General features: G+C 42.6%; 1 protein-coding gene across 5 annotated transcripts in view; it reads right to left on the reverse strand.

Moving 5' to 3' along the window:
• The window catches only part of ppfia2 (PTPRF interacting protein alpha 2), a 151,174-nt gene extending 126,632 nt beyond the window's left edge, over window positions 1-24,542 (reverse strand). For 2 of the 5 annotated variants that reach the window (XM_069164849.1, XM_069164847.1), the window contains exons 1-2: window positions 24,261-24,542; window positions 14,129-14,387 (exon numbers count right to left, since the gene is read on the reverse strand). In XM_069164849.1, coding sequence (XP_069020950.1) covers window positions 14,129-14,377 — 249 coding nt within the window. In that variant the 5' untranslated portion in view covers window positions 14,378-14,387; window positions 24,261-24,542. The remainder of the gene's footprint in view (window positions 1-14,128; window positions 14,388-24,260) is intronic. The other 3 variants (XM_069164851.1, XM_069164850.1, XM_069164848.1) reach the window with 2 other exon arrangements.
• Between the last annotated feature and the right edge of the window lie 2,315 nt (window positions 24,543-26,857).

Below are 26,857 nucleotides of genomic sequence, written 5' to 3' on the forward strand. Positions count from 1 at the left end.
AAACTCTCAAAAGAAAAGGTTCGCTAAAAAAAAAAAAAAAAAATCCAGTTTACTGTCCCCTGAAACCATCAGTGCTTTAAAAGGAATCCATAAAGGATGAGACCTTTGATGTTCACATGCTACAGCAGTACAACGATGGTCTCCCAGTCACTCGGGGGCCTAATGACCTCAGTCAAATGCATCTTTGTGAGAAACAATGGAAACATCTTTTCTATACACAGACACATTGTGAGTAATTCAGTCGGGATGAATAGCTTCAGTTTTTTCGCAGCATTGCAGCGCTATCTCAACACACTACTTCCCCACTGTAATATGGACACATCTGCAGAGAGCTGTTTGATGATGAGGCAGTTTAGAGGACACCGTGCGACTGCAATTTTCATGAATTTTTCTAAAAAGAGGCACGAATGTGAAATTCATCCGCAAGAACTAACAGGGGTAAAATTAGCTTTGATTGGGTGCGCATCTGCTCTTCCATGTCGCCGTGAAGCAGGAGATAATGTGAGCAGCGCAGCAACTGTTGGCATTTTGGTGCACGGACCAACAAACAGTTTAGTTCATCGACGTTTGAAGCTTTGAACTTGGAATAAAACAAGTATAATCTGAGACAAGATATTCCTAACAGTGGTCCTAGAGCTGAGGGGCTGAGAGAGAATATAATTTTAAACATCATTCACAATATGATGTGTGTCATTTAGATTTACAAGAACTCAACAGGGTTTGTGTCTTTGTTCAACGTCTTTAAATAACACCAAAAGTTCAACTGAGCCTAATTAGAAATATACATCAGTAAAAAAAAGGCCCCTTTCTTGTGGTGGGAGGGTAAATTAAAGAGCTGATTACAATAGTTGCCACTCAACAATAGTTATCATACAAAAATATGACCTACAGACATTTTCAAAACTCTTAATGCCAAAGACAAATAAGTACATTTTGTCATATTTGGAGGTAGAGACAAATACAATTTAATTGGAAAGAAAATGCACGGTTCTTTAATTAAACATCGAATTTGGTGGAAGTGCTTTTAGCTCACTAACATCTGTGACGGTACGTTGCCTGCTATATTCCTGTTTTGCTGTTTCTTGGTTTTAAATCCAAATTGCGCGCCTTCCTGAGCATTAAGAAAACTATCCTTTAACAATGCCTTCTGTGCCTCAAATTGGGTTCAAGCTCCTGTTAACACTGACAAGACGCTCCTGGTGAGGTGATACTTTTAGTCAGCTGCTGGTTAGACCAAAAACAATGACTCAACACAGCAAATTAAACACACGCTTCACACCTATTTCACTACTGTAATGTTTTGGTTTTTTTTACTTTATGTATCTGGGGAAAGTTGAAATGGGAGGCTCTTTTTTTTTTTTTTTTCAACAGAAGCATGAATTACATTCACACCTTTCTGGCTTTCAAGGGTAAGAGCTCTCTTTTACTGTTAACTAGTTTATTTGACAGCGACAATCCCCATTAATCAACAGTAAAACTGTAAATGAGCTACTGATGGTTTTTCCATCTGTTGTGCAGATGTTAAAAATCGGCTTTCTTACAAAGCGCTACAACCGAGAATACAACTGACATTTTAACAGACATGTCTGAACACAAGACCTTCTTGACCCATAAATGCCTTGCTTGAGGGCATTTCCCAGCCACGTAGACGTATGTATTTATCATTCTGTGACCAAAGATGAGTGCAACAAAGAGAACAATACCTCTTAGTTTCATCTGGTTGATCATTTAGATCACGAGAATTTGGCAACTCCAGCGCCGTGCCGCAGTGGAGCGGACCTGGCCGTGCTACAGTACACGATGTGCCCCATTGGATACCTGCGATAGAAGCTGGCCGGGCAACAGCTGGCAACAAGAGGCAGGCACCAAACGACTGCTCTCATCGCCGGGAACAAAACAAGCAGCTGTTGGAGCGGTGGGTGGGTTGGCCCTGTCTTTGAAGGAAGCCAGGCTATGATTATCACAGTGCAAAGCCGGGCCACAGAAATGCTGTCAACATAACCACGCCGGCTAGCTAACACTTGATGCTGATTAACCACGGCCACCTGCAGTGGTAGCTTCCTACCAATTCCAACGACATGTGAAACGACCTATTTTTATAATGCAACGTTCCTATCTTAAATAAACAGGACACCGTTCTAGATTCAACTTCAAAAATCTGGAACAAACCTTTTGAGATAAAGCACATTATTCTCAAAGTACATGTGAAATAAAGACCACGAAAGTAACAGCGAATTTAGGGCAAAAACAAATAATAGCAATAACAAATAAAAGAAAGCAAATACAGTCCATATACTGTCCATGCACAGCTCTGCATCTAAACACACCTCTAAAAAAAATCTAAAGAAAGAAGTTGACTTGTGTACTTTTTATTTGAAGCCGCTGTGTAGTCGTAAATGTAAAAACTGTCAAATTACGCCGACAGTGAACTAAAAGTTCTTGGAATGTGTTATTAGCATCTCTGTAGCTTGGAAATAAACTGAATACTACAAAAACAAATCCAGAATCAACATTCGCACAACAGCTATAATAACTACGATAAAGCCACTCGGGGAAGTTCATACTTGTTGATCACAAATACGACATGAAAACTCGATGTAATGTCGGTTTAGCTGTAAAAATATGTGGAAAAATGCTGTTTCCAGGAGGAAGTAAACGAGCTACTATTACAGCAGCGGCAGCTCACTGGCAAATATCACTATAATGTTTCACTTTATAAGCAGTACTCTTGCTGAGAAAGCTGTCAAAGAAACCCAGCAGAACTTGCTGAGATATAGTCATCAAATACCATTTGGAAAAAACAGTTAGTTTAAACAGACAGAGCAGCAGATAACAGCACGGTTCAGAAAAGACGTCTCGCCGACAATCAACTTCCACTTTGGCGAAATAAAAGATAAGTAAAATGCACAAGCACCTCCTTCATGGACTCATTTGGACTTACATTTTCACTGAGATGTTTTTTTCTGAGCTTCATGCAAACCACAGCTGACAAGAAGCTGCCACACCACATATCTCTTGCCAGCTTTATACTCTATTAGTTTTCCTGTTCAAAATTTCACTTTTCCATGTTCATGAATTTTACCACATGATGCATTTCTTCTCTGATTATAACTGAGCAAACTTGCTTTATGGAATTGTACAAAGTAATTCCTGCGGGGATTAATTACACCACAGCACTTTAAAAATGTCAGAAAAAAATGTGTTTTAATTGAGTTCTGTCACCCAATAATTGCAGTGTCACTAAAAACATGTGGTGAATTTTTCTCTGTGTGTATGTATTTTTCCCTTATGCTTGCCTTCGTGTACTTTTTGACCACCATGTAACTTCCTACAAGTCCCAGAATCCCTTTCACCAGGCTAAAAACCTGCTGCATTCAGGTGTAACTTATACACACTGACAGCAACGGTAAATCAGGCAGGACCGGACACTTACAGGCGAGAAAAACCTCAAAACGCAACATGTCACAGCTTCAGTGTGTTCTTGTGTACTGAGGTAGCTGTCGGCTGAGAAACTGATATCTCTGCTGCCTTTCTGATTTATTCTACACGCTGAATATTAATGCAAAACGGTGCAACAAGGGGGGCGCTGTGGCGGTTTGATTCTGGAGAGGCTGACACCAGAATGCAATTGACAGTTATCGCAAAAAGACATCCGCAGTTTTGTTTTACATAGCTGGAAGATTTCACTGCCATCACGCCAGAGAGAATATCTGGATGTGATGTCACACTGTCCACATATGAACAGTTACGAGTGGAGTTTTGCTTATGCTGCCTCTTCTTCAGGAGGTCTGCCGTGTTAACAGGTGAAACTCGACATATTTCAAGCGCCAAAGAGACACCAGATCACGTGATAGTGACTTAAACTTGCAACATACCAAGCCGTGACTTAATTATATCAAGCATCTCTAGTTCATTGACTTCACTATGCACCCTAAAGCGCTGCCTGGGCATCTCTTGGCCATCACACTATATTACCTAATGCTGGACATGAGATTAGGAGTGACATTATAAAGTGCGATGCCCGCTGTTAGCAGGGGGAGGCATACGGTCCAGCAGGTCACCTGTGTCACATCAGTGTGCTGGATGTGGGCTCTCTGCAGTGGGGGGTGGGAAGCGTTGGCGAGGCGATGGAGAGGCAGTATGGTGATGAAAAGTTTGCGAAGATGCCGTTATAGAGAGACACAGGGGAAGAAATCCTCAGAGAGTCATTATATTTCACCTTGAAAACAGAGGATTTCATTCGTGTCCTTGTCACACAGCACGTTTACTGTACAAAAAAAAAATCATACATAGGTCGTTTGTTGATGCTATAAAAAAAAAAAAACTCTGCTGTTGAAGCTGAAGCTCATTTAAGTGAGTGCATATGTGGCCTCAGAGGTAGCTGGGAGCAGACAGGGACATCTGCTTTCAGAGACTCACTCATCGGCTTGTTCCACTGACATGATAACGCTGGCAGGATTGGAAATCAAAATGAAACAAGTCTCATAACTCGATTTGCCAGTAAAATATATTTTATTGACTTTTTTTTTGCTGTCTTGCACTCATCAGGTCATTAAAGGCTGCTTACCGTTTCTTTATATACCATCTAGCAATAAGTCATGTAACTTTACAACAGAAATATAAATCACATTTTTAAAAACACACTACAGCAAATAAAATTCACTATTATTTTCATTATTGAATTAATCTGTTCAAAGAAAAATGTGTACATATCTAGCCTAAGATCACATCTTGTTTATTTCTTAGAGGCAGCCGTCGTTTGGCATTTCGGCCGTCGCCTTCTTGGTTTTCTGACGCCAGAAGTGACACAATTTGGACAAGCGAGGGATCCGACTGAGAACACGAGGATGCTACGCCCACCCACCTATACCAGAAACCTGACTGCCCTGACCGCCCCCAAACATACTTCTCTTTGAAGCCTAATATCTAATTAATTATGTAATTAATTTCAGAAGCATCACCAGAACAATTATCAGAAGGAGTGAATTTAGCTGATGACACCATAATGACTTGTGGAAAACATTTATAGATTTTGTCTTTCATGAGAGGAGTTGATTCTTTTCAAATGGGAGTCTATTGGAGCCAGAGGTTATTTTTGGAGACAGCCCCGAGTGGTCCTTAGGGTTATTGCACTTTACGACACTTCCACATTGGCTTCACTTTTCAGACCCGGAGACTGCGTCCATTTTTACACATAGTCAATGGTTAAGTCCAACCAACAGTCTACACATGACAAAACTAAAATTACTTGAATAATTCATAATTAACCATATAGACGGCCCTAAAACTGAACAATTGATATAGCTAGATTCTCAGAAAATTTTGAAGCACTTGGACTCAAGCTAACACTGGTCTGACCAACACTAAAGGTGTATTTCCAAGAGCAGAATCAGCATTATTATAAATAACACTAAAAATACAATATATAAGCAATAAACAGCCCTTGTTATGAGATGTAAAGTTAATGTGCTGCTTTAAAGAGCTGTGGTCACATATTAATCTCAGCTGAGATATTTATAAGTTGTGAGTGAAATAACTACAATCATTCTGTCTGCAGATGTGCAACACTGAAGACGCTTTAAAGAAATGCTACACAGTTCATCACACCATATTACAAGTGGGAGCTGTGAGGCAGTGAGGCAAGCACATCATCATGGGATTGGCTCTCATAGGAGTCCTTGAACAAGATTCTTAGTCGGTGCCAAGAGCCGGTGACATAATGCTCTATTTCTGGCTGTCAAGTGGAGCATTCAGAAGCTAAAAGGTATCCATTAATGAGGACCAGCTGCATGGTCCAAAAACACCAGCCCGCACTATGAGACCTGTTCTTAGGAGTCGACTGCAGCTGCCAAGTACCCCGAAATCAAATTACTGCTCATCTTTTCCAGCGTGTCTTTAGGATATTATGTCAGAAATGAACGTTGGCCTGGTTCCTCCTCAGCCAGCCTGCATTTGCTCCAGTGTGTGTGATGTGTTTGGGTTGTAGTTAAATAATCACGTGTCAGGGAAAACCAGCAGATTCTCATTTTTCGGCGGCTGCAAAGGGCAACTGGTAAATATTTTTCAATGGGGGAATTAAAATAAACAGATTTAGTGGCTTTTGGAGGGAGGATTACATTTCCAGGTCGGCACAGAGCGGAGCACTAAGTATTGGTCATAACCTCATTTCACTCTGCTCACTTAAGTGGCTCTCAAGGGACCAGTACTCTAATTCATTCAGGCAAAGCCAGCAAGAAGAACTAGTGTGTGTGTGTGTGTGTGTGTGTGTGTGTGTGTGTGTGTGTGTGTGTGTGTGTGTGTGTGTGTGTGTGTGTGTGTGTGTGTGCGTGCGTGTGTGTGTTCTTGAGAATGGGACTGTGCATATGTGTATTTGAGAATTTCTTGCTGCGGGGTCTGAGTCATGCCCAAGTTCTCCCCACAGTGATGCAACCTCTCACATTACTGCCCTCAGACTTCCCACCTACACAAATACACACTCACACACGTGCACTATTTCTCACTGCAGATGATGACATCAAAGTGTTCAGAGCATGTCTGCCTACGCATAGTCACTTCCAACATGCAAATGATTCATTTTGGGGACATTTGATGAAAGAAATAGTAATAATCAATAAATCTCACCGCTTACTTAAGTGAAAAAGGGACTTATGAATGTAAATCAATACATCTACTAAAGCAGGAGGCTCGGTTTGATCACCTAACACAAGGACTGTTGATCAGACTTGGTGCAGACATTGATTTTATTAACTGTGTTAAACCACTGACTAACAGCTCGACTGGTTAACTGGGATTTCGTTTCCAGCCTTTCCATGGGGAGAAACAGCCGGCGGAGGCCCTCAACTTCACTCATGCTAATGAATTTGGCTGAAAATAACAGAGGACATCAACAAAATATGAAACCCGTCCTAAAATGAAAACAACTTCTTTCAGATATTTCCTAGGTAATAGTAACTCCAAATCTCCTCTAAATCAATCCTGAGCTGAACGGCTCGATCATTACTTCACATTAAAAATGTTCTGATTTCAAACCTTTTGTATCCGCTGCAGATCGTCCCACTCTTCATTTTGTTCGTACAAAATACGTTGGAATTGCGGGAAGGAGCCTAATTTTTTTAATTGACGTGGCGAGAGAAGAAACCTCGATTAAAAATGAATACCTCACAATTGGCAGCTAAAAGCAGTAGTTTAGCAGCACCAAATATTTCATCCTACAACTGGGTCGACCATGCTTGAGTGATTACTCCCCTTCTGTAGAGTCATTTCCACAATGCTGCAGACAGCGTGAATGACTGGTGCTGCGATTCTGCCCTTTTCAGCCATAAGTGCATTTACAGTTTATATTAAACAGCTAACGTGATGATTCATCTCCATCTAAGAACAAGCCCGCAGCACCGGTGGCATTTTTGATCTATGACAAAATACGTGACTCAGGGATCATTTGGAAACAACAAGCTCTTACTGTTCACAGTCATCTGAGCTAAATTCATGCTCCTCTTTAAGTATTTTATCCCAAATGTTTCAAGTCTAATATTACAGTAGTTCAACAGGTAGGACTGGAAGTGAGTCTGAAAAGTTGGACTTTATTCTTAAAATGCAAAATAACAAAAATCATCTTCCTGCTCTCATTTGTTTACCGTCATGTTGCCATAATACTCCCTCATCGCGGTGACTTTGTTGATTAAATTTGAGCATTTTGAGATGACAGAAGAACTAGCCATCAATTTCCAAAATGTTTTCAACATATTAACAAATTAAGTCTCTTGAGTGACATACAAGTGCTAAGAAAAATGAAATGAAATCCGGCCTTGTAGCGGGGTGGTGATTAAAATTTTCAGTCACAACATTTTTAAGACATCAAATTCAAAATGAGGACATATTTTACACTAAAATATCTCGGTTTCAACATGATTGATATGTTGTCTTTGATCTACGAACCAACCTCTGGGGAAATGTTTGTATTTTGCATTTTGCAATCTCAGCTTTGTTATTTCTTTAGAGACAGATGTGATCAGTACACTGGTTTTTAGTGAACCAAAGTTAAAAGCAGTTTGTCTGTGGGGACTGTGAGGCCAGTGCAGGCGACATAGGATCAACCTCTCTGTGTAAAAATAAATGTACTCCCTTAGGTGTGGCTTTACATCTACCTGACCTCTCCAATTTAAATTCTCAGTGGGATTTTGGAATAAACTGACTCGATAACCCAGAGGAAGCAGCTGCTGTCGCCTTGTTAGGCTGATCTACTGTTCCTGCAACTTCCTGACTTTACAGCACTCTGGGATCCCACTGTGTTGTTCATTAGAGAGATAATTACATCTGCAGGAGATCCTTCTGCTCCGTCTTGTCACCTTGGCGTGTCTGATCGGAACCCCTGCCTCATCCCTTTTCCCTCCGCTTCCCCTGCCAGCCCACAGTCAGGAAACGATCAACCTGAATCCAGCGCTTGCCGTTGGCGCTAGCAGTGATGATTCATCCAAAGGGCTAGATCTGTCTCCTTAATCAGACCCTAACCTTTCAAGGGTATTGATCAAGCATCTCTGTCAGAGCCATTACGGACATTCGATGTATGCGGTGCAGCGAGTGCGGGCCAAGGGCCCATCCCTGCCTCTGTCAATCAGGAGAAGATTAAAGGGAGAGAAGAATTAAGGGAAGAGAGGAAAAACAGAGGCTTTGGGGTAAATTGAGCAGAAAAAAAAGAAAGGCTTTAGTTTGCAAATCAACACTTGCGAGGCGGGAAGATCGGAATACACTCCACTGCTGTCTATCATAGTGTGAGTATATTAGACAAGAGATGGCTGACCCAAAGACATCAAAGTAAATGATCTACCACATTTCCCAACATTACTATATCAAATTCACATGTGTACAAGTCTACAGACATAATTATCCTATTTATGATGTATTATTATGTATTCTGAAGCTTGTCAACTTAAGGAAGGCCTTCGTTACAGCTCGATTCCTGTGCAGGGCCCTTCTTTGCACAGTTTCCTGCCCTCTCCCTGCCACACATCAACCGCACATCTAGCCTGCAGGCGGCATGAACTGGGGCACAAACAATAACAGTAATCATGGAAAATCATGTGCTGCTCTGGTGGAGGAGACCAGCTGACTGGCGAACTGCTGGAGCCCCCAGGGCTTCCTGTACAAGCAACAGAGAAGACAGGGAGGGGGGTAGAGAGAAGGAAGGTGGGTGATGGGGGGGGGGGGGGAATCGAAAGCAAAGAGGAGAAGGATTCACCTCTCATCCCCTCTCTTCGACAAGCTTAGTCATCTTCGTTTCCACACTCTGCCCCTGTCAGGGAGCTTCACCATCTCCGCTTCCTCCTCCTTGCATCCCACTGCATCCCACTGCCCCCCCAATCCCCCCCACACACACACACACACACGCACACACACACACACACACACACACACACACACACACACACACCTCCCTCCCCCCCGAACATCCAGTGGTACATTCCATGATTACAAGCACTGTTTTGGCGATATCAGCTGAACTTTGAAGACGGATGGAAGGACTCAGACATGCTGTTATGGCCTGACTCCGTGATGGATGGCGGTCATGTATGATTAATAAACAGCAGGGTATCATTGACTTAAAGCAGGGTGCCAATGACACCAGAGATGTAAACACTACTTACCCTTTACATATTCATAATTCCTACTAAATTAAAGTGTAATTTTGCGTACAAGATGCTGCAAGAAAGAAACGTGTAATTTCTCTTGGAGCCAGCATGGCAGTCGTTAATGAGCAGACCACAGATCAATTGGCTGCTCTGTACTGTAATTTAGTTCAGTCTTGGCTTTCATTACAACATCGGTGTCTGAGTGATCAATTGGCTGGTATCTCATTACCGTCTGGCCGGGCAGAAAGAGCACTCGGACCAACATCTGGGGATCTGTGGCCGTGCTGTTGGTCCAGAGAGTCCGATAGACAAGATTTACACACCCACAGTGACTGACGTATAAATAAATATAATGCAATAATGATATTTTGAACAAAATCTGAAGAAAAACACCAACACTGAAATGCGTGACGTGTACAGATTTTTTCCATTAACATCCACCGACCATTTATGATCACCGGTGGTGATAGTGAAAGGAAAACAGCACTCAGTTTGCTCTTCGTTGCTGACCTTTATCAGATACTTACGCTCAACTACACAGATGGAATTATTCTGTCTCCAGAGCATCTCCAACCGTGAGGAACATCTGTACTACATGAGTAAAACTCAAATTTGTATTCGTGGAGGAGGATTAGCAGGAGAGGGAGCTGATGCGGAGAACATCAGCAACAGCCTTCATGAGGACGTGTTTGGCAACAGTAAATAAACAGCATGAGAAGAAGGCTCCCGCAGCCCCTCGGGGCCCTTCTAGTACAGTAATGCACAGCTGAGTGCTCCGGAGAACGCTGCCTGTCTGCCAGCTTGCCTGCCTGTGTCACGATAGGGGCTGTTTGCGGGGGTGGGGGTGGGGCGGTGGGTGGAGGTGGGTGGAGGAGGGTCACATGTGCGCGGTGCTGCAGGCTTTGAGTTGTCTACAACGGTCTCCGTGTCTTTCCCCATCTCTTTCTCTGAACCGAGTCCATCGAGTGCTGGCGGGGAGTCGTTTTGTTCGCAGAGCGACTCCAGATTCAGGGTAGCAGAGGAAACACGGCTGATTAATGCAAGACATGGAAACACACCAGGCTTTCAGATGACAGTGGTGCTCCTCATTTCCCAGAGAGGCTTACAGTTAGAGGCAAGAACAAATTGCTCACCCGTGTTCAACGCAAACGCACGTCACATCAGCAGTGGAGACGTGGTGGAGGGTAAACCCTTTGTTTTATTTGCTGAAGAGAGATTGCCCACCTGTTAAATATTTAAGGATGCATTACACAAATATATGAATACGAGGGATCTGGACTCAAAGTCACTTGGTCGCCATCTTTTGATAGTAATCCACATTTTTATTTGGATACTGAAAATAAAATGGCTGTTAAACAATATTAATAATAATGGAAGATAAATAAACTGTTAAAAAATGTCTTTGGGGACAATTAAGTTGATGTACTTCAAAATAACACAATACAAAAATCTAAATATTTGACCCATGTACGCTTGAAACTAGCTTTAAAATGTGTTTATATCAGTGTATATTCAGTGTGTTCCAAACCAGTGTCCTCTTATTTAATGAATGGTTTAACACACCACATCCTGTGGAGCTTTGGTCCTATGAGGAGGTATGAACTATTCCTTTAAAGAAGACATCTAAGTCAGAGGCCTAATGTATACAAGGCATCTCATGCAGCCGTGAATATCTGACACAGCTAATGGTTGCCGCCGCCATTCCTCCCCGCTGTAACAAAACTGGCCTGATGAGATGTAGACGGGGAAGACAAGGGACAGTGGGTGAGGACGGGAGGCATATCAGGGAAGGAACAGGGGGTACTGTGGGATTGTTATGCATGTAAGGAGGGGGAAGTGTTGCTGGAAGCGTCGAGTGGGGACGGCAAACGTCACTCCGATCAGTCGAAAGTGTCATGACGAGTAGCGGAGCCTTGACCTCTGATGGAAAGAGGAGGGGGGAGGGGGGAAGGGGGCAGAAGAGGAGGAGGAGGAGGAGGAGGAGGAGGAGGAGAGGGAGACACAAGGCAAAGTGCAAAAGAACAGAAAAGGCAGTGAGAGCAGAAACAGAGAGTGAAGGAAAAGACGGGGGGGGGGGGGGGGGGGGAGTTTGTGGTGGGCCAACATCTAATCCTGCCAGCGCTCTGGGCTTCGGGAACAGGAGGAGTGATATCAGTAAAGACACATTCACAGCCTGCCTATCGCTTAAACGAGGCCACTTCTCTCTTTAAAAAAAAATAAAGAATAACAAAAAAAAGAAAAAGCTCTGCTGCTTCTCTTCTCATTCATCACCTCCTCTGCAATCACACACAGAGAATGGAGGGAGACCTGCAAGCTATCTATTGCCCCCTTTAACAATCCCACTACAGCCTTATCTGAGCATTGTTCCACACTGCTGGTTCCCCTAAAACTGCTGCAAAATGGCATATTTATTAAAGAAGTCCCATTATAAAAGAAGTGTCAGATGCAGTAAAACCATTACAGCCTAATCAGGGGCAAAGACGTTCACAGCACACCAGCACAAAGGTGACGGCTGCTTCGGTGAAATAAGCACATTTCTTACTGTTACGAAAAGGCAGAAGCTGCAAAACACAACACTTATCTGCTGCATATTAAACAGAGACACAACAGGGCCACTTTTCCCTCAGCCAAACGCCTGTGTATAATTACCAGGGTCTAACAAACCACTTCATAAACCATTAGAGTGATGTTGATATCATACGGGCCAATAAGATGCCATCAGATTAATTAATAGAATCATTTGTACCGGCACGTCGCTGGGAGGATCCCGATGACATTTAATTTATGCCAGATGCCGGGAAAAGCACCAGAACAGTATGTCAGCTCTGTCATTACACAATGACAACCCATACATCACCGCGGAGCTTTATACTGCCAGTGGACACGAGCGAAATTGTCTGATAATGGAAATGTTATTTCACTTTGGCAGCCTTCTCTTAAAAAAAAGTGGTGGGAACATTTTTACGGGAGAGGAATATAGACCCCCAATTTGCTATTCCAACAATAAACGAGAAAAGACGTGCATTCAAAGGTGAGAAAAGAGTGGGAGGGTTGATGTCTTTTTACGTTCTCCAACTCAATGTGAGGAGCTTCTGAGTATTTGAAAGCATCGATGAGCAGCATTTTATAGCGCTTCAATTTTCCCTTTTTATTTTGTCTTGTTCTCTCCACTGTATTTTATGTCCACTTGTCTAACTTCTGAAGACCATAAAAGCCTTGAGGCTAAACTATGAGCTTGAAGAGCACATAACCCCGAGTTCAAACCTGCAGTCTGAGATGAATCCGAGATTACACACAGCAAAGGCGGTCTCTGGTAAAAGGAAAAGCATATTTAAAACATCTCGAGACACAGACTCGGAGGATCCCTTTCACACGGCAGATTGAGGAGGTGTAAGTGTGTTAATTTAAATTATTCTAAAGGCCATGGGGCAAGAAGTAAAAAAAACATATTTAAAAAAGGATACTGAAATGATTTTGTGGTTGGTTTATTTAAAAGAAAGGAAGTATCATTTTAACACTTCAAACCCCCTTTCAATTTTAATGTGCGATCACACCAAAGCTAATACAGATGCACTTTACGCCTTCGCCTGTGTCTCTGAAACCACGCGGATTACTGTGCTATCAGCGGGCACCGCCTGCGAACAAAGTCCTCCTCTCTCCACCAGCAAACCTCCAGAGTCTCTTGGAAACACAGTGGGGAAAAGCGTGTGACTGGAATTACTGACACAGTTTTAGAAAGTGCTAATCTCCATTTACTGTAGAAATTATTACGTAAGACCTTCATTTCTCCAAATACTGCTGAAAGATCAACTAACCACACACCAAAATTTTAACCAAACTGTTTAATTGATTTGACTTCAGACGACGGCGAGTTTGCTGTGTCATCCAGCCAACATGGCTGAATGCACTCTCAATGTCTGATTACTCCTGCTATTTTAAATAGCAACTTGTTTTGGACACGGAAACGTGGCTCATTTGATGCATACTTTATCGAAAGTGCTTTACAAAATCATCTGCATGTAATGGAAATCCAACCGCTTATTGAATATTTAAAGGAGTGCAACAAGTACTCCAAATTCATTCTCCCAAACAATAAACTCGGTTGCATGATTTCATTCGGACTTTCAAATTTCATCTGGAGTTAGTGAGAGTCGCTGAGTTGGAAAATTCTCCAAAGTGATGCCACTGGAAGACACACAATGTTTGTGCCATGTTCACTTAAGCGTAGTCAAGTGATGTGCTGTAAATTAAAAGATAATTACCCTCTTTAAATTAACACCACGGCTGGGGAAGAATATATCGCGCGTTGCTCGTATCGCAAGTTGTGAAAGAGAACAAAGCAATGCAACCCCATACTGTATGAAACAGGATCTAAACAGGAGGAAGATCACAGAGTTCAGATGCCTTCATTGCACGTCTCCCCACGTTTCCTGTCCGCATCAGAAACGATTAAAAAGAGTCAACAAAGGCCAAAAGTCAAAAGAGGCATTGGTGTTGCTCACCTGTGGCAGGGCGGAGCTGAGCTGGCGCTGCAGCGAGTCTCGGTCGTAGATGACATCCTGGAGATGCTGCTGGGCCAGTCCGAGGCTCTCCTGGGTTTCCCTCAGCGTGTCCAGCAGCCGGTCCCTCTCGTCCAGCATATTGACCATCAGCTGCTCAAAGTGGGAGTCCGGGTCCGAGCCGCTGCTCTGAGAGCCGCGCTGGCTCAGCGCCGTGTCCTCGCTGATGGTGGGCATCACCTCGCACATCATCTTGGCTCTGCTGAGGAGGATGCAGATCGGACGTCAGTTTTTTTTTTTTAAATTAACGCAGAGCGTGTGGTGGTCCTCACCGTTTATCACACAGTCGCCGCCACTTATATTACACACAACTCACTCGCTTAACTGCTGATCTTGATGGCATTTCATATATCAAGATGTTAACCTATTATTTGCTCAAATTTGACTGGTAAAATATAATTTTATCTCCTTTTTCTTCTTCTGTTGACCCCGAAGAGAAAATTAGCCTCCTTTATGTAACAAAAAGTACAGTTTGTCATTTAAAAAAGCAAGAGGCTGCATATTCCCTTTTAGGGCCACCACACCACCGTATATTAGTACATTTGAAAGTCAAAAGGTTAAATTAATTCTCAGCTTTACAAGAATAATCACAACATAAGTGGCCAATACTAAAGGCAGCTGAACGTGATTCTGAGTTCGTCAGTGAGTGACCTGAGATGACCTTTGAGCGTGAACAAAACATTTTTTTATCAGCCAATAGATGACATAGAAAAAGATCTTATTGGCTCAGTGTTCTTTTTACATTTAAGCAATAATAAAAAAAAATAAAAAAAAAATGGGTCTGTGCATATAAGACAAGCAAAACAATTCATGTGAGGAAGATGAGTAACTAGTACAAAGCAAAACAAACGTGTCTCTCTCCGTCTCTGTCTACTGCCGACTTCACATGCCTGTGTGTGAATACACACACACACACACACACACACCACCGTTTGTATGGCTGTGTCTAAGTGGCTGGGCCTGACACAGTTGGAGCTTGGCTCCGCGTCACCCCGGCGTTTCAAAGCTGCAGAGACGTCTTGGGATGCTGGGCGTTCTGCCCCAGATTTCACGCTTGTGCTGTTTAATGGGCCAGCCCAGATCGGGTTGCATAATACATCGTATCTATGCTATAGTGGATATATGAAGCCGTATTCCAGCTTCCCTCAGGGGCTTTCAAAAGCGTCAGGAGTCATTGTAACCGATGGGCCGGTTCATGGGCTGAAAGTACGTCGGCATCATCATCCGAGTCAGACATGATGAAGCAAAAAAAAAAAAAAAGCCACCGGTTATTAAAAATGTAAGTAATTCAACATAAAGCACGAGAGAAAATGAGAGTATACTCCATTTACAGAAACTTAGATTGGAAAATATGATACACCGTTTAACAGCAATTAAATACCGTATTTATCGCACCAAGCTTTCAACCTTCAGGACCTCAGGAGGACATTGAGCATTCATGGTCTCAGCTGTTTTGGTGTAATGACAGACGAGCTAACTGCTCATTACAGTATTTCCATGTAGCGTATAAGGTGAATATAACAGTTTTTAAGTCGTTCGAAGGCGCACAGCTAATTTCCTGTCCCGCTTTAAGCGAGCTACCGTTAGGCTAATGTTAACTATGTCACGTTGGCTCATGTTTACTGAAATTACGGAGACTATGGCTTCGTTGAACATGACATGCAAATATGGCATGACGACATCACAAACATGCTACTAACGTGATAACAATGACTTTTCAAGCATGCTTTTGCTACTTTCAGTTCAAGGTAGTTGCGACACTGCTCTTAACTGAATGCACAGATATTGTGGCTATTCGAAGTCGTCCAGAGCAATACTGACAGAAATCGTGACTGAGATACCTTCAAAAGTAAAACCAAACATATTTCAACTCTCCTTTTTCAATCATCTACCAAATATTAAACGTGTCAATCAGTTGCTGCACAGGCAACAGTACCCTACTTGCAAGTTCGTGATCAATTTGTCTTAAACGGAAGGCCACAGCCACTCAGTGTCTTGACCTAGGCCAGGTTAATTTAGTGAGGTTTCAATATCCCATTGCTGAGACTTGGTCCCCTCTGGATTACAATGCCAGGTCTGTGTCCCAGCATGTCCTGGCAGTGAGACGGGGTCTCCCATATCTTCTGCGGGCACCCGGCCAGGCTCCCACCGGTTCACCATTCAGCCACCATCCGCTGCCATTTAGACTGCAGGGACCGAGCCCGCATGCTGCTTGGCTGGACGCACCGCACATGCCAGTCTTCTCTTGGAGAGCTGGGGCCGGCTGGCGGAAGGACTGCGGCATCGGGTGTGCATTTTAAGTGGAGGGTAGTGATTTATTCCTCACTGTGGCCCAAAACATGATAGTTGTGCAAACGGAGGAAGATGCTAGATTTATTATAGATGCAGGTTTTATTGTTTTTTTAGTTGTGACAATCTTTTAAAAGGAACAGTCCACTCTTGAATCTTCAACTAGTAAGAAAAAGTCTGTTTTTCTTAGTAATCCGTGCTCATTTTCTATGAAGCTAATTTATAAGTCTACTTTAGTTGAGAATTTCAATTAGATTTCCAAATGCGTGAACAATTGCACCTGATTCTGAGGGTTTAACCACAATACACCAACAAACATGCCCTGAAATACCAGGCCCATTTTTGTTGTTTAACAGTGTTTTATTTCTCCTTTAAGCTGTGCAGAAAGTGTATTGAGGATGTTTTTTCTTTCTGCTTCATGGCACATAGAGTCCCCTTTTGTACCGTTCCTGCACCTTATGCTTTGATCTCACCGTGGCAGCCCTTTAAATCATTTCTACTGTCTATGAAAAATCAATAGATACGGAGCGAAAGTGCACTGACTGATCTGCTTTTGTCTGCGCTTTTCAGCCTTCATGAAAACTGAAAACATGCGCCATCGCTCTATGAAACATTTATCTGCTTAATTGTGCCATTTGAAAGGCATCAGTTAAAGTTGTAATTCAGAAAAAAAAAAAAAAAGACTGAGCAATAGCTCTTGTCTGTAAAGCCCGGAGGCAAAATGCAGCGATAAACACCCACCACTTTCCCTAAAATTCCCTTTTTTTTTTTTTTTTTTTGCTCCTCAGCGGCTCAGTATTTGTTCTACGCCGTTATCGGAGGGCATGTTTGTGCAGCCAGACATTAGTTTCTCTCCAGTGTGGAGCAGTGTTGCTGACAGGTAAGAGTTAGTGTGATCCTCTTGAATAGATATACTCTCATGACCCACAGTGGGCAGTGTGAGGAATGTGCGGGCTGAGAGCTCTTTTTGCCAGCCGGGATGCAGATGCCGGCCAGATTGCTCTCGCTAGCAGCAACAATAGTATTTTCCTGCAAAGCCAATTTGACCACCATTAAAATAGATACTCGGTCGACAGATAATCCAAGGGCCTGAAACAGAACGCCTACTGATAGTCTTTCTGTGCTCATTTCCTCTGCAGTGCAAACTCACAGCACATTATGATAATGTACATCAGGAAAAAGCTGCCCTCAAATTCCACTAGCATGTCAGACTATGCGGCATAAATGCACATCAAATGATGAATATGTAAGATTTTATCTGTCAGAGTGATACTCAGTGAGAGAACTGGATTTCTGAAGGAATAGACTGAGAGTGTTGTAAAAAAACAGATGAGAGTTAAGTGGCTGAGTTTAGTGCAGCTGGTTAAAGATGTTAAATGTGAGGCTTGAAGTATTCAGGAATCACGGGAGGCAGGAACTGCAGCACGCTCAATTGAACACATTGTGGGCCACAGATGTAATAAGAAGTGCACACAGACAGACATGCAGGGATCATTGGGCTTTTCTCTCCATGCCATATGCCAATCAATGAATTATTCAAGGGGATAGGAGTGAGGTTTTTCTTCCCAATCAGTGCACCAAATCCAGAGCCCCGTTTTCCGCCTCATCCGAGCTCAAACACCAAGCTCACGGCTCGCTGGCGACAGAAAGTTGTATCATGAAACCATGAAAAGATCCAGATCTATAACAGCAAAACCTTCATGAACAATTTGGATTTTTATTTTGAAAGAGTTCAGGGCTGTAGGCTTGTGAAAATCAAAGGTAGACTGAAAGGTATGTTGAAAAGACAGTCAACCTGGAAAAAGGTGAGACGAGCTAATTGTTCAAAAGGGTATAAGAGTGTAGTTTTGAAAAGTCTGTCCCTGAAGGCCTTCATTAGTTTCACTCGGTTGTAGACAACAAAAACTGAGCTGGACAGGGAAGTTAAAACCTTCTCAACTTCTCACCTCTGCACCAGGTCGATCGTCAAAGTGTAAAGGGTGTGCGTTCAGACGCTGTTCTGCCAATGAAGAGACACTTCATCCGAAGCATACCGACAGTGTAGTTGCCAGTGCCTGTGCCCAATCTGTGCTGCACATGCATTGAATTTATCATCTTTTGCAACACTGCCTGATTCATTGCCCAATCCAGACAGTTGGGGGAAAGAAAAAAAACACGACCATTGGACAACATCGTGCTAAAGAGCGATCCTCTATGCGTCCTCGTGTCTTCATATTCCTTTCATTTCTGTACTGATCACAACACTTACAACCAACGTTAATAATAAAAGAGCGGTCGCAAGCTGTATGTGCTTCAGTGTTGGCTGATATCGGCCACGTCGCATTCACAAATAAAAACAAGCGTGAACAGGCGTCGTCGCATATTGTTGGGTTTTGTTCATATTCAGATGACTTGGGACAAACTGAACAGATTTCTTGCTTTCATAGTAAAGGAGGAATGTCTGTCTCCGTGTCCGCCATTTTGTCTGCAGCTCGGTACACTTAGCTGGCAACTGTGAAGTGTTTCAACGCGCCACGCTGTTTGGACATTTGTGGTAGAAATCGGGCAGGAATATGTAGCGTTTCAGAGTTCGTAGGCGTGCGCACGTGCGGCCTGCATGGATCAACGACTGCACAAATATTGGAGGAGGATAGGTTTTAAAAAAAAATGGGAAAGGGATGTAAAAATTGGTGGTTTTGGAATCGTCTCATTTTAAGACACAAGAGTGCTAATATTGTAGAAACTGATTTAGTTTGTACTGACTTGAACCTGAACTACTACAGTTTAACTTTGGGCAGCCTCTGTAAACAAACAATATATTTCGCATTATCATCTTTAAAAATAGTGAAACGGAAAAACAGCGGGACGAAGACAAAATCGTACAAACAAACCTCTGGAAGAATGAAGCAGGCGGTGAACTATTGTATCTATAAGGGACAGATGTAAATTTTGCCACATAATGTAGAGCCACTCCATTTTTTTTGCCAGCGAACAAATCAGCGAGCTGCAGCTAATTTCCTGAATGTCTTCAGTTAATCTCATTAATGGGAACAATTGTGCGAGATAGATAAGGAGCAGCACACAAAACAAGCAGCATGTTCCTGAGCTGTACGTGGCCAAGTGAGGCAAATTCAGCCCTATTCACCACCTGGGAAACATCAAACGGCATGCGGAGCGCGAGCGCGTGCAGAACAGGCGGCGGACTGAACACGACACTCTGTGGCTTTGGAGATAAGCCGTACCACTGAATGCTTGTTGAGCTGACTTTGGAGAGACTAAAATAAAAACCAGCGTTATTTAATAGTGTGTTTAAAGCCTCGTTATCGTCAAGCATGGAATTAATAATGCTTTAACTCATTAGGCGAGGAGATGGTCATTTAGAAATGTGTGCAAAAAAAAAAAAAAGTTGGTCCAAAAAGCTCATTATACACCTAATTTTTGCTGAACTGCGAGGTCAACTTTTCACATATTTGTAACAATCCATTAGACTCATTCAAGCTCATTTCCTCACAACACGAATCAGAGAGCGCGACCAAATTGTTTTGATGATAATGCACTTCACTTGCATCAAGACCAGAAGCAGCAAGCTGATTACACGCGTCCGTCTGTGGCTGCCAGGGGAGCTGACTAGTGGGAAATTCCACTTTTAAATAATGTCTGTGTTTGATTTCTTGGCATGCAGCTGAGCACAAAGTGCATCTTACAGACCGCATTGATGAACTCAAAAGGGTAATGGGAAAGCTGTTGTGCGCCGCTCTCTCCCGCTTTGGCATCCATATCAGGCCAACAGGTGGGGGAGAAGGAGCGACGCAGCGTTTTTGTGAATGGAACTGGCCAGATTGCACGGTACACTCATAGTGCTGAAAAAAAAATAATCTCATTCATATGGCACCCTCCACCACAGAGACTTCTGACAACCAGGAGACAGCCTGCCAAGAAAAACAACAATTAAAGTCTATTGAATATATTCATGGCCACAGGAACGTACGATTGCAAGCAGGATGGAGAATACTATCAACTGGTCTTCAGCGCTGAATGCTGATCTGTAACCTGTGACTCTGTGGGGTGACGCAGCAGTTATGCATGATGAAAAAAGAAAAAAGAAAAATCCATTCATGCTAATTTATTTGTTTTAGTGGAGAACTGTGATCACTTCAAGTTACTGAAAAAAAACATTGGGCTGATGGGGGAGAAATAAAAAAAATGTACTTCATCTTCTCACATGAAAACTATCACAAGGTTTTCAAAAGACAAAATGTCATATGACTGTTTTTAGACAGAGCCACCACTGAAGACACTGCAATCATCTCGTGCCATTGTTTTCATGCTTGTTGTTGGGTTTGAGCAGCATGAGGTGTACAATCCACTTTTTAAAAAGAATTGTAGACTTGGTATTAAAATGTTAACTTCACTATGAGTGATGTAATTTTAAGTTTAACATTAGATACTATTCTTTGTTATAATAAGCCACTGCACATGCCAAAGTAAATGTGACTGTAGTGTAAAACTGAAACATTTTCCTTTTTCTGCGTTAGTAATTTTAAGCTTGAAAAAAAACGCTTTTCCTCCACGGATTTGGCGTCTCAGCTTTGCTCCGGCTCTTCACTGAAGCTGCATGATCTTTACCCTAAGTGAAATATTCATATACCCGAGATGTGTGATAGGTGCGGTGTGAGCCCACCGGTGGGTCAGAGAGCTGTTAAGATGGTTAATTGATGGACAGAGAGCGAACTGGCATCTTTTCAGACAATCAATGATTCATTGAAGTCTTTGTTTTCAAGCTGCTTTTGATGCTTTTCTTTAGGTTTTGTGCTTTGGATTCTTATTTATATTAGTTGCATTGCTGAATTCAACATTTCACAAGAGGGAGAATATGCCACATACTGTTTTAAAAGTTACATAATCCCTCTTTAAGATGTTTTCGACTACATCCTGCAGTTTATGAAAGGCTTAGTTCTAGAAGAAGGGAGAGTGCAGTCCTCCAACTGACCGGAAACCCCTTGCAAAAACAGGATTTACTGGACAGCAATAGATTTTTTTTGTTGGACTTATAAAGGCAGAAGGCTGTATATATTTTTAGATGTTTTATACAATAATGTAATACTTAGCTTTTATGAGGCAGAGAAAAAAAAAATTCAATACAGCCTCTCCCTCCAACAATGTTACTCCTGCAATGTGTAAAAGACTCCAAGAAACAGAATTTAAACATCCTGATCACACGTATGTAAAATCATTTTTGGTAAATTATGAATTAGTCTCATTGTAAAGTGTTATTTGTACACCAGTATACTGACAGTCATGTTGAAGAATAAGTAGGAATGAAAAATCATCTTATGCACACTATGAACACTTAGATTCTATAGTTGTTCACGTTTTAGTGCTTTAAATAGTTCATCTGGATACAAGAAAAGGAACAAAGACACCAGATTCAGGTTAACACCTGGTAACACAATCAGAACCCATAATAATGTCCATAAAGAAAAGGAGAAATACTACAATCAATCATACAAGAGAGAGAAAACACTGTGAAGAAAACAGAGGTTTAAATTCAAAGTGATTGCAAGTGTTAACGGTGTACAAAAGAGCGACAATTAAATTCAAAATTTAAATGAATATTTTAAAGTTGAGCTGGTCTTTTCCCACCATGAGCTATTTCATCTGTAGTGGAGCCACAAGCGTGCTGGTTCTCATCCTCGTCATCCACAACAGTCTGGGAACACACCACATATGTCACTGGTAGCACAACTCCAATCTATTTTATTTTTTATTTTTTATTTTTTTATTTCCCCTCGGGGATTAATAAAGTAACTACCTAACCTAACCTAACCTAACCTAACCTACACATTTTATCGTATAGTTTTTAAATCTCTGCAAGTCGAATCCCATTTGTCCGACTCATGACATTTACAGTCACCTTCATGGACCTAAAATCTTCTACCAACTGTCGCTTTGTGTCCGTGAATGCTCCGAATCACAATCTGCAGAAAATAAAAGGAGATCCGTCCATGAAAGTGCTTTAAAAACCTGCTTGTGCATCTGTAAATTATTACATCACCAAAATACTACCGTCCTGTTTTACACACTCATTGACATTCTCATGTGAACACTGATACGCCGAGCAGCAAAAAGTGAATGAGACAGAGATGGGATGAAGAGGATGGCACGGGTGTAGAGTTACACCCAGCCTGCTGCCATTAGGGAGGCGGGAAAAAGGGTGAGGAGGAGGGCCGTGCATCAAGTGTGTCCATTTGTCTTTGAGTGCACTTTACCTCCACCTGTGTGTGAGCATCTGCGAGGGCGAGGAAGGGGGTGGGGGGGATTTGTGTGTCTGTGTTCACTGGTTGTGTGCTCAACTGAAAACAAGTCTGCATGCACATGAAAGGATGAAAGGACAACGTCTAGCCTTTACCATCACCCACAATCCCCTGCAGCAAGGTCATGCAAACCCTGAATCGATACAGATTGAATAAGAGCACAGATCGAGGTGAGGGAAAAAAAAAAAAAAAGCAATAAAGTTGAAACCGATTTGAAACTATGCCGCCCGTCACCGCCGCCATCATGTCAACCTCTCTCATTATGGAAGGTTAAGCAGCAGGCTGTAAAAGATGCCCTTAAAACATAATTTCATAGATATAAAAAGCTGCTGCCACAGGTAGCCACTTCTCTGCATGACACCTCCGGGCAACAAAAGCTTTGTCTGCACACCAGACATATTAAGCAGTGTAGCGTATTTTGCATGGTCGAGGTGCATCACCGAAAAGTCACACTCCTTTTTTTTTTCTTTTTTTTTTTTTAAAAATTAAGCATCCTTGCTTTGGCATAATGTAGACTATCTGTGTCACGCTTGGGGGAAAAAAAATAGCGTGAGCCACAGTTTCAGCAAAGATGTCATCCAAATGTTGTCATGTTCCTTTACTCTCCTGGTTGCACATGTTAATATGAATTTGCAAGATCAGAGGTAGATGGCAGCTTTGCCTCCAGCCATTAACCTCCTAACAGCTAAGCCTGCCTTTTCACTCATTCCTTCATTCCTTCATTCATTCATTCATTCAGTCACAACACAAAACAAGTGTGAGGCAGATAAATTGATTCATCCCTGAGAGTCTGTTTCATGCTCTCTCTCCCTTCCTTGCATCTCTGTAATAGCCTGGTAATAATATTGTTTATAGGAGGGGCAGCTGTTCCTCATATGACAGCTCCTGCTTTTACTGTCATTAACAGCGCGCACACGCGCGCGCGCGCGCGCACACACACACACACACACACACACACACACACACACACACGGCGAGACGGCCTGACTGCGGCGCTGATCGCGTCTTTACGCCACCGTAACAACTCCTCCTCATCCTCTGAAATGATAATTGGGGAGAATCCTTGGCTATTGTCTCAAGTGCATTACATCATGCCAGCCTCTGTCTGCATCCCGCCCCCCCTTTAACTCTCTCCTCTGTCTCTCTCCACTGTGACAGCCCGGCCGAATTTTTGCTCTCCTGCAGAGCCTGACAATGTCAACCCCCCCCCCCCCCCCCCTCCCGCCACACACACACACACACACACACACACACACACACACACACACACACATACACGAAATGTATATACCCATCCACACCAGGAGCCTGCTCTTCCTCCAACACCCCCCCCCCCCCTCCCTCCCTCACCCTATCAGTCCAGAGTTGAGGGATGTAGCTCACATGAGGGCACCGCAGAAAATCACCTTGAGCCCGCAGGAACAAGGGGGGGGGGGGGGGGGGGGCAATGTAGGTCACCGCAATACCGGCGGCAACAGTGTGCATATACTCACAATTTATTCCTTTACTATGAGCGGACGCTCTGCCAGCGGATCAATGACAACTGCAGTCTCTGGGAGCTCTACCATGAAGCGGTCAATCCTGGGAGGCTTCTTCAGTGCAAACAGGCAGCGACGCCGAGGATCGGATCGTAAAGGTGCGGCTGGTCCCCGGCATCGTCCAAAAACAAAGGAGCAGCAACGATCGCCAAATTAGCCGCATCGGGGAATGACATTTGATTTCCGGGGATACACACACACACACACACACACACACACACACACCGGTCGGGAAATTATGGCATGTTACAAATTCTGCTGTGATAAGCGGAGCTGGAAAAGACCATTGTTGGAGCTGGCGGAGGGGAGGCGTGTGGAGTCTTAAAGTTGCAGCTGTGCAATTCCTTCTCTCCTGTACAAAACCTATAACAAGCCTAATAATAATATTTAATATAAAGAATTTGCAGCATTTCTCCAAATTTCACTGACTGCAATAAATTGATTTAAAAATTAAAAACCAAATGAACGAAATAAAACGCGTAAAAAAAAAAATTAAAAAAAAAAAAAAAAAAAGAAGAGGAAACGACCTACGATGTGGGCTTAAAAACAGTGATAAAATATTTCACAATCCTGCAAGCATTTTCTACAAAATGTAAAACAACTTTCCGACCACCAACCACGAAGATCGTTCAGCATTCAGAAGAAACTGTCCTTTTTCCCCAGAGTCAGTGAAGCAGCCGCCACCTGCAGCTCTGCTCACCTTCTCCTGCCAAACAGATGGTCTCTGCCGGGTTCCAGATGTTGGATTTAGGAATGCTTTTGCGTTTATTCTTGTATTTGTCCAGAACATGTGGAAAATAGTGGGTGTCTAATGCAGTGAATCATTTCTATTATTCCATGAAGGATCCTCAAACAGAATCTCTTCTTTAAATTTAGATTTGTGCTCAAGAGGTTATGATAGTAACCTCCTAACCTTAAAATACACAGCTTGATCATATACACGGACAAAACTATGTGAGCTTTCCTGCCTTCAAAAGTTAAACGCACCGATGCATGTTTTACCGGAAGTAAACTTGAATTCATTGTGGTTGTTTTGATCAGTAGAGTGACATTAAGACGGCCAGAAGAACATGGTGGAGAAAAGTATTGCTACACTCACCCACACAGGGTCATTTTTTATGTTTTTTTTCTAGTTCTGTTTTAATGGTTTGGGTGATGTTTCCTAGATCCATTTAATGTTAAAGCAACAAAATGTGACATCTGCTGCTGCCATTACCAAATTCAGGTTCAGGTCATTTGTGCCAACGCTCAAATACGGCCCACAGGAATGTGCCCTGATCTAGCACCCCTGTTTAGAAATTAAAATGATTACTTCTTTAAAGTGAAGCAACTTTCGATGTCACGGCAACAGCAAAGGTGGTTTTAAAGAAAAACTGTTCCAATTCGTGGTCGGAAGATTGGTTGAGATTGGTGGTCATTTCGCGTCAGGTCAAAGGTCATTTGATGTCAATAAGCTGCCCGCACAAAAGACCCTACAGGGTCGTGTTTTTTGGTGGAGGACAGTCTCTCCCTCACACGTGGGTGTAATGTGTTGGTGTCCATGTGCTTTTGGCCAACTGCTTGGAATTGATTTATGTATTTCAGTACATTTATTTTGAATAGATTGTATTATTCTAATTCTAAGGAACTCTTAAGAACCACCCTTTCTGAGCATGCTCAGAGAAGCGCTAGTCTGATGGAGTGAGCTCAAAGGATGAATGAAACAGTAATACATTCAAACTTCTAGCGCCCAAGGCCACTTTCTCTGTGAAAATTTGAAGGAGCCACTGAAAGACACAATATGTATCCTTAGAAAAGGAATAACTGGAACTTTTAATTTGTGTTTCATGTCCTGGTGCTCAGCAGTCTGCTCTGTGGTGAAAGCTGGTGATGATGACAAACAAACAAAAATAACTGAGACAGTTCTGGCCCACAGGCAATAAAACATCGAAACTGACGAGTCCATACTTAATCCAGAATCAATTTCCTCCCCCGAAGTTTGGTGGATTTTCTTTAGACTGAAACTATACAAGTCAGTTTGAATGCTGAGAAGTGATAACAGGCCTTCAAATAATCAATACTGTGAAATCTAAAATGATTGAAGGAGCAAATGCTCAGGTCTCCGTCTTCCTGTAGCGTTTTATTTTCAGTGGATTCATAAAGGTCATATCAGAAGCAGTTAATCAACTGTCTAATGGTCACTGTGGGCGAAATTACACACCGCAATAACGTAATCCTGAACAGTTGTATTGACCCAGAGTGACACGTTACCTTATGACTCTGTAAGAGTGTGATCACTAAAAGAATAACACCCCTTTTTCTGCTCATCAAATATTAAAGGTCTCGAGTAAATTGTGACTGAGTATCACTGAGGCCGGTATTATTATACCTCCACACCGCTGTGGACGGAGACTTTATGTTTTAGGGTTGTCCGTCCGTCCATCCGTCTTACTGTCTGTCTGTCCCAGGCTCATGAACGCAATACCTCAAAACCGCCTCGGGGGAATTTCTTGTGAAAGGTCAAGATCAGAGTGACCTCACATAATCACATTCTTGTTAACGCAACACCTCTA

Source organism: Embiotoca jacksoni, unplaced genomic scaffold (genome assembly GCF_022577435.1).
Source record: "Embiotoca jacksoni isolate LCO1_2020_lvr unplaced genomic scaffold, fEmbJac1.0.p SCAF_32, whole genome shotgun sequence".
NCBI lineage: Eukaryota > Metazoa > Chordata > Actinopteri > Embiotocidae > Embiotoca > Embiotoca jacksoni.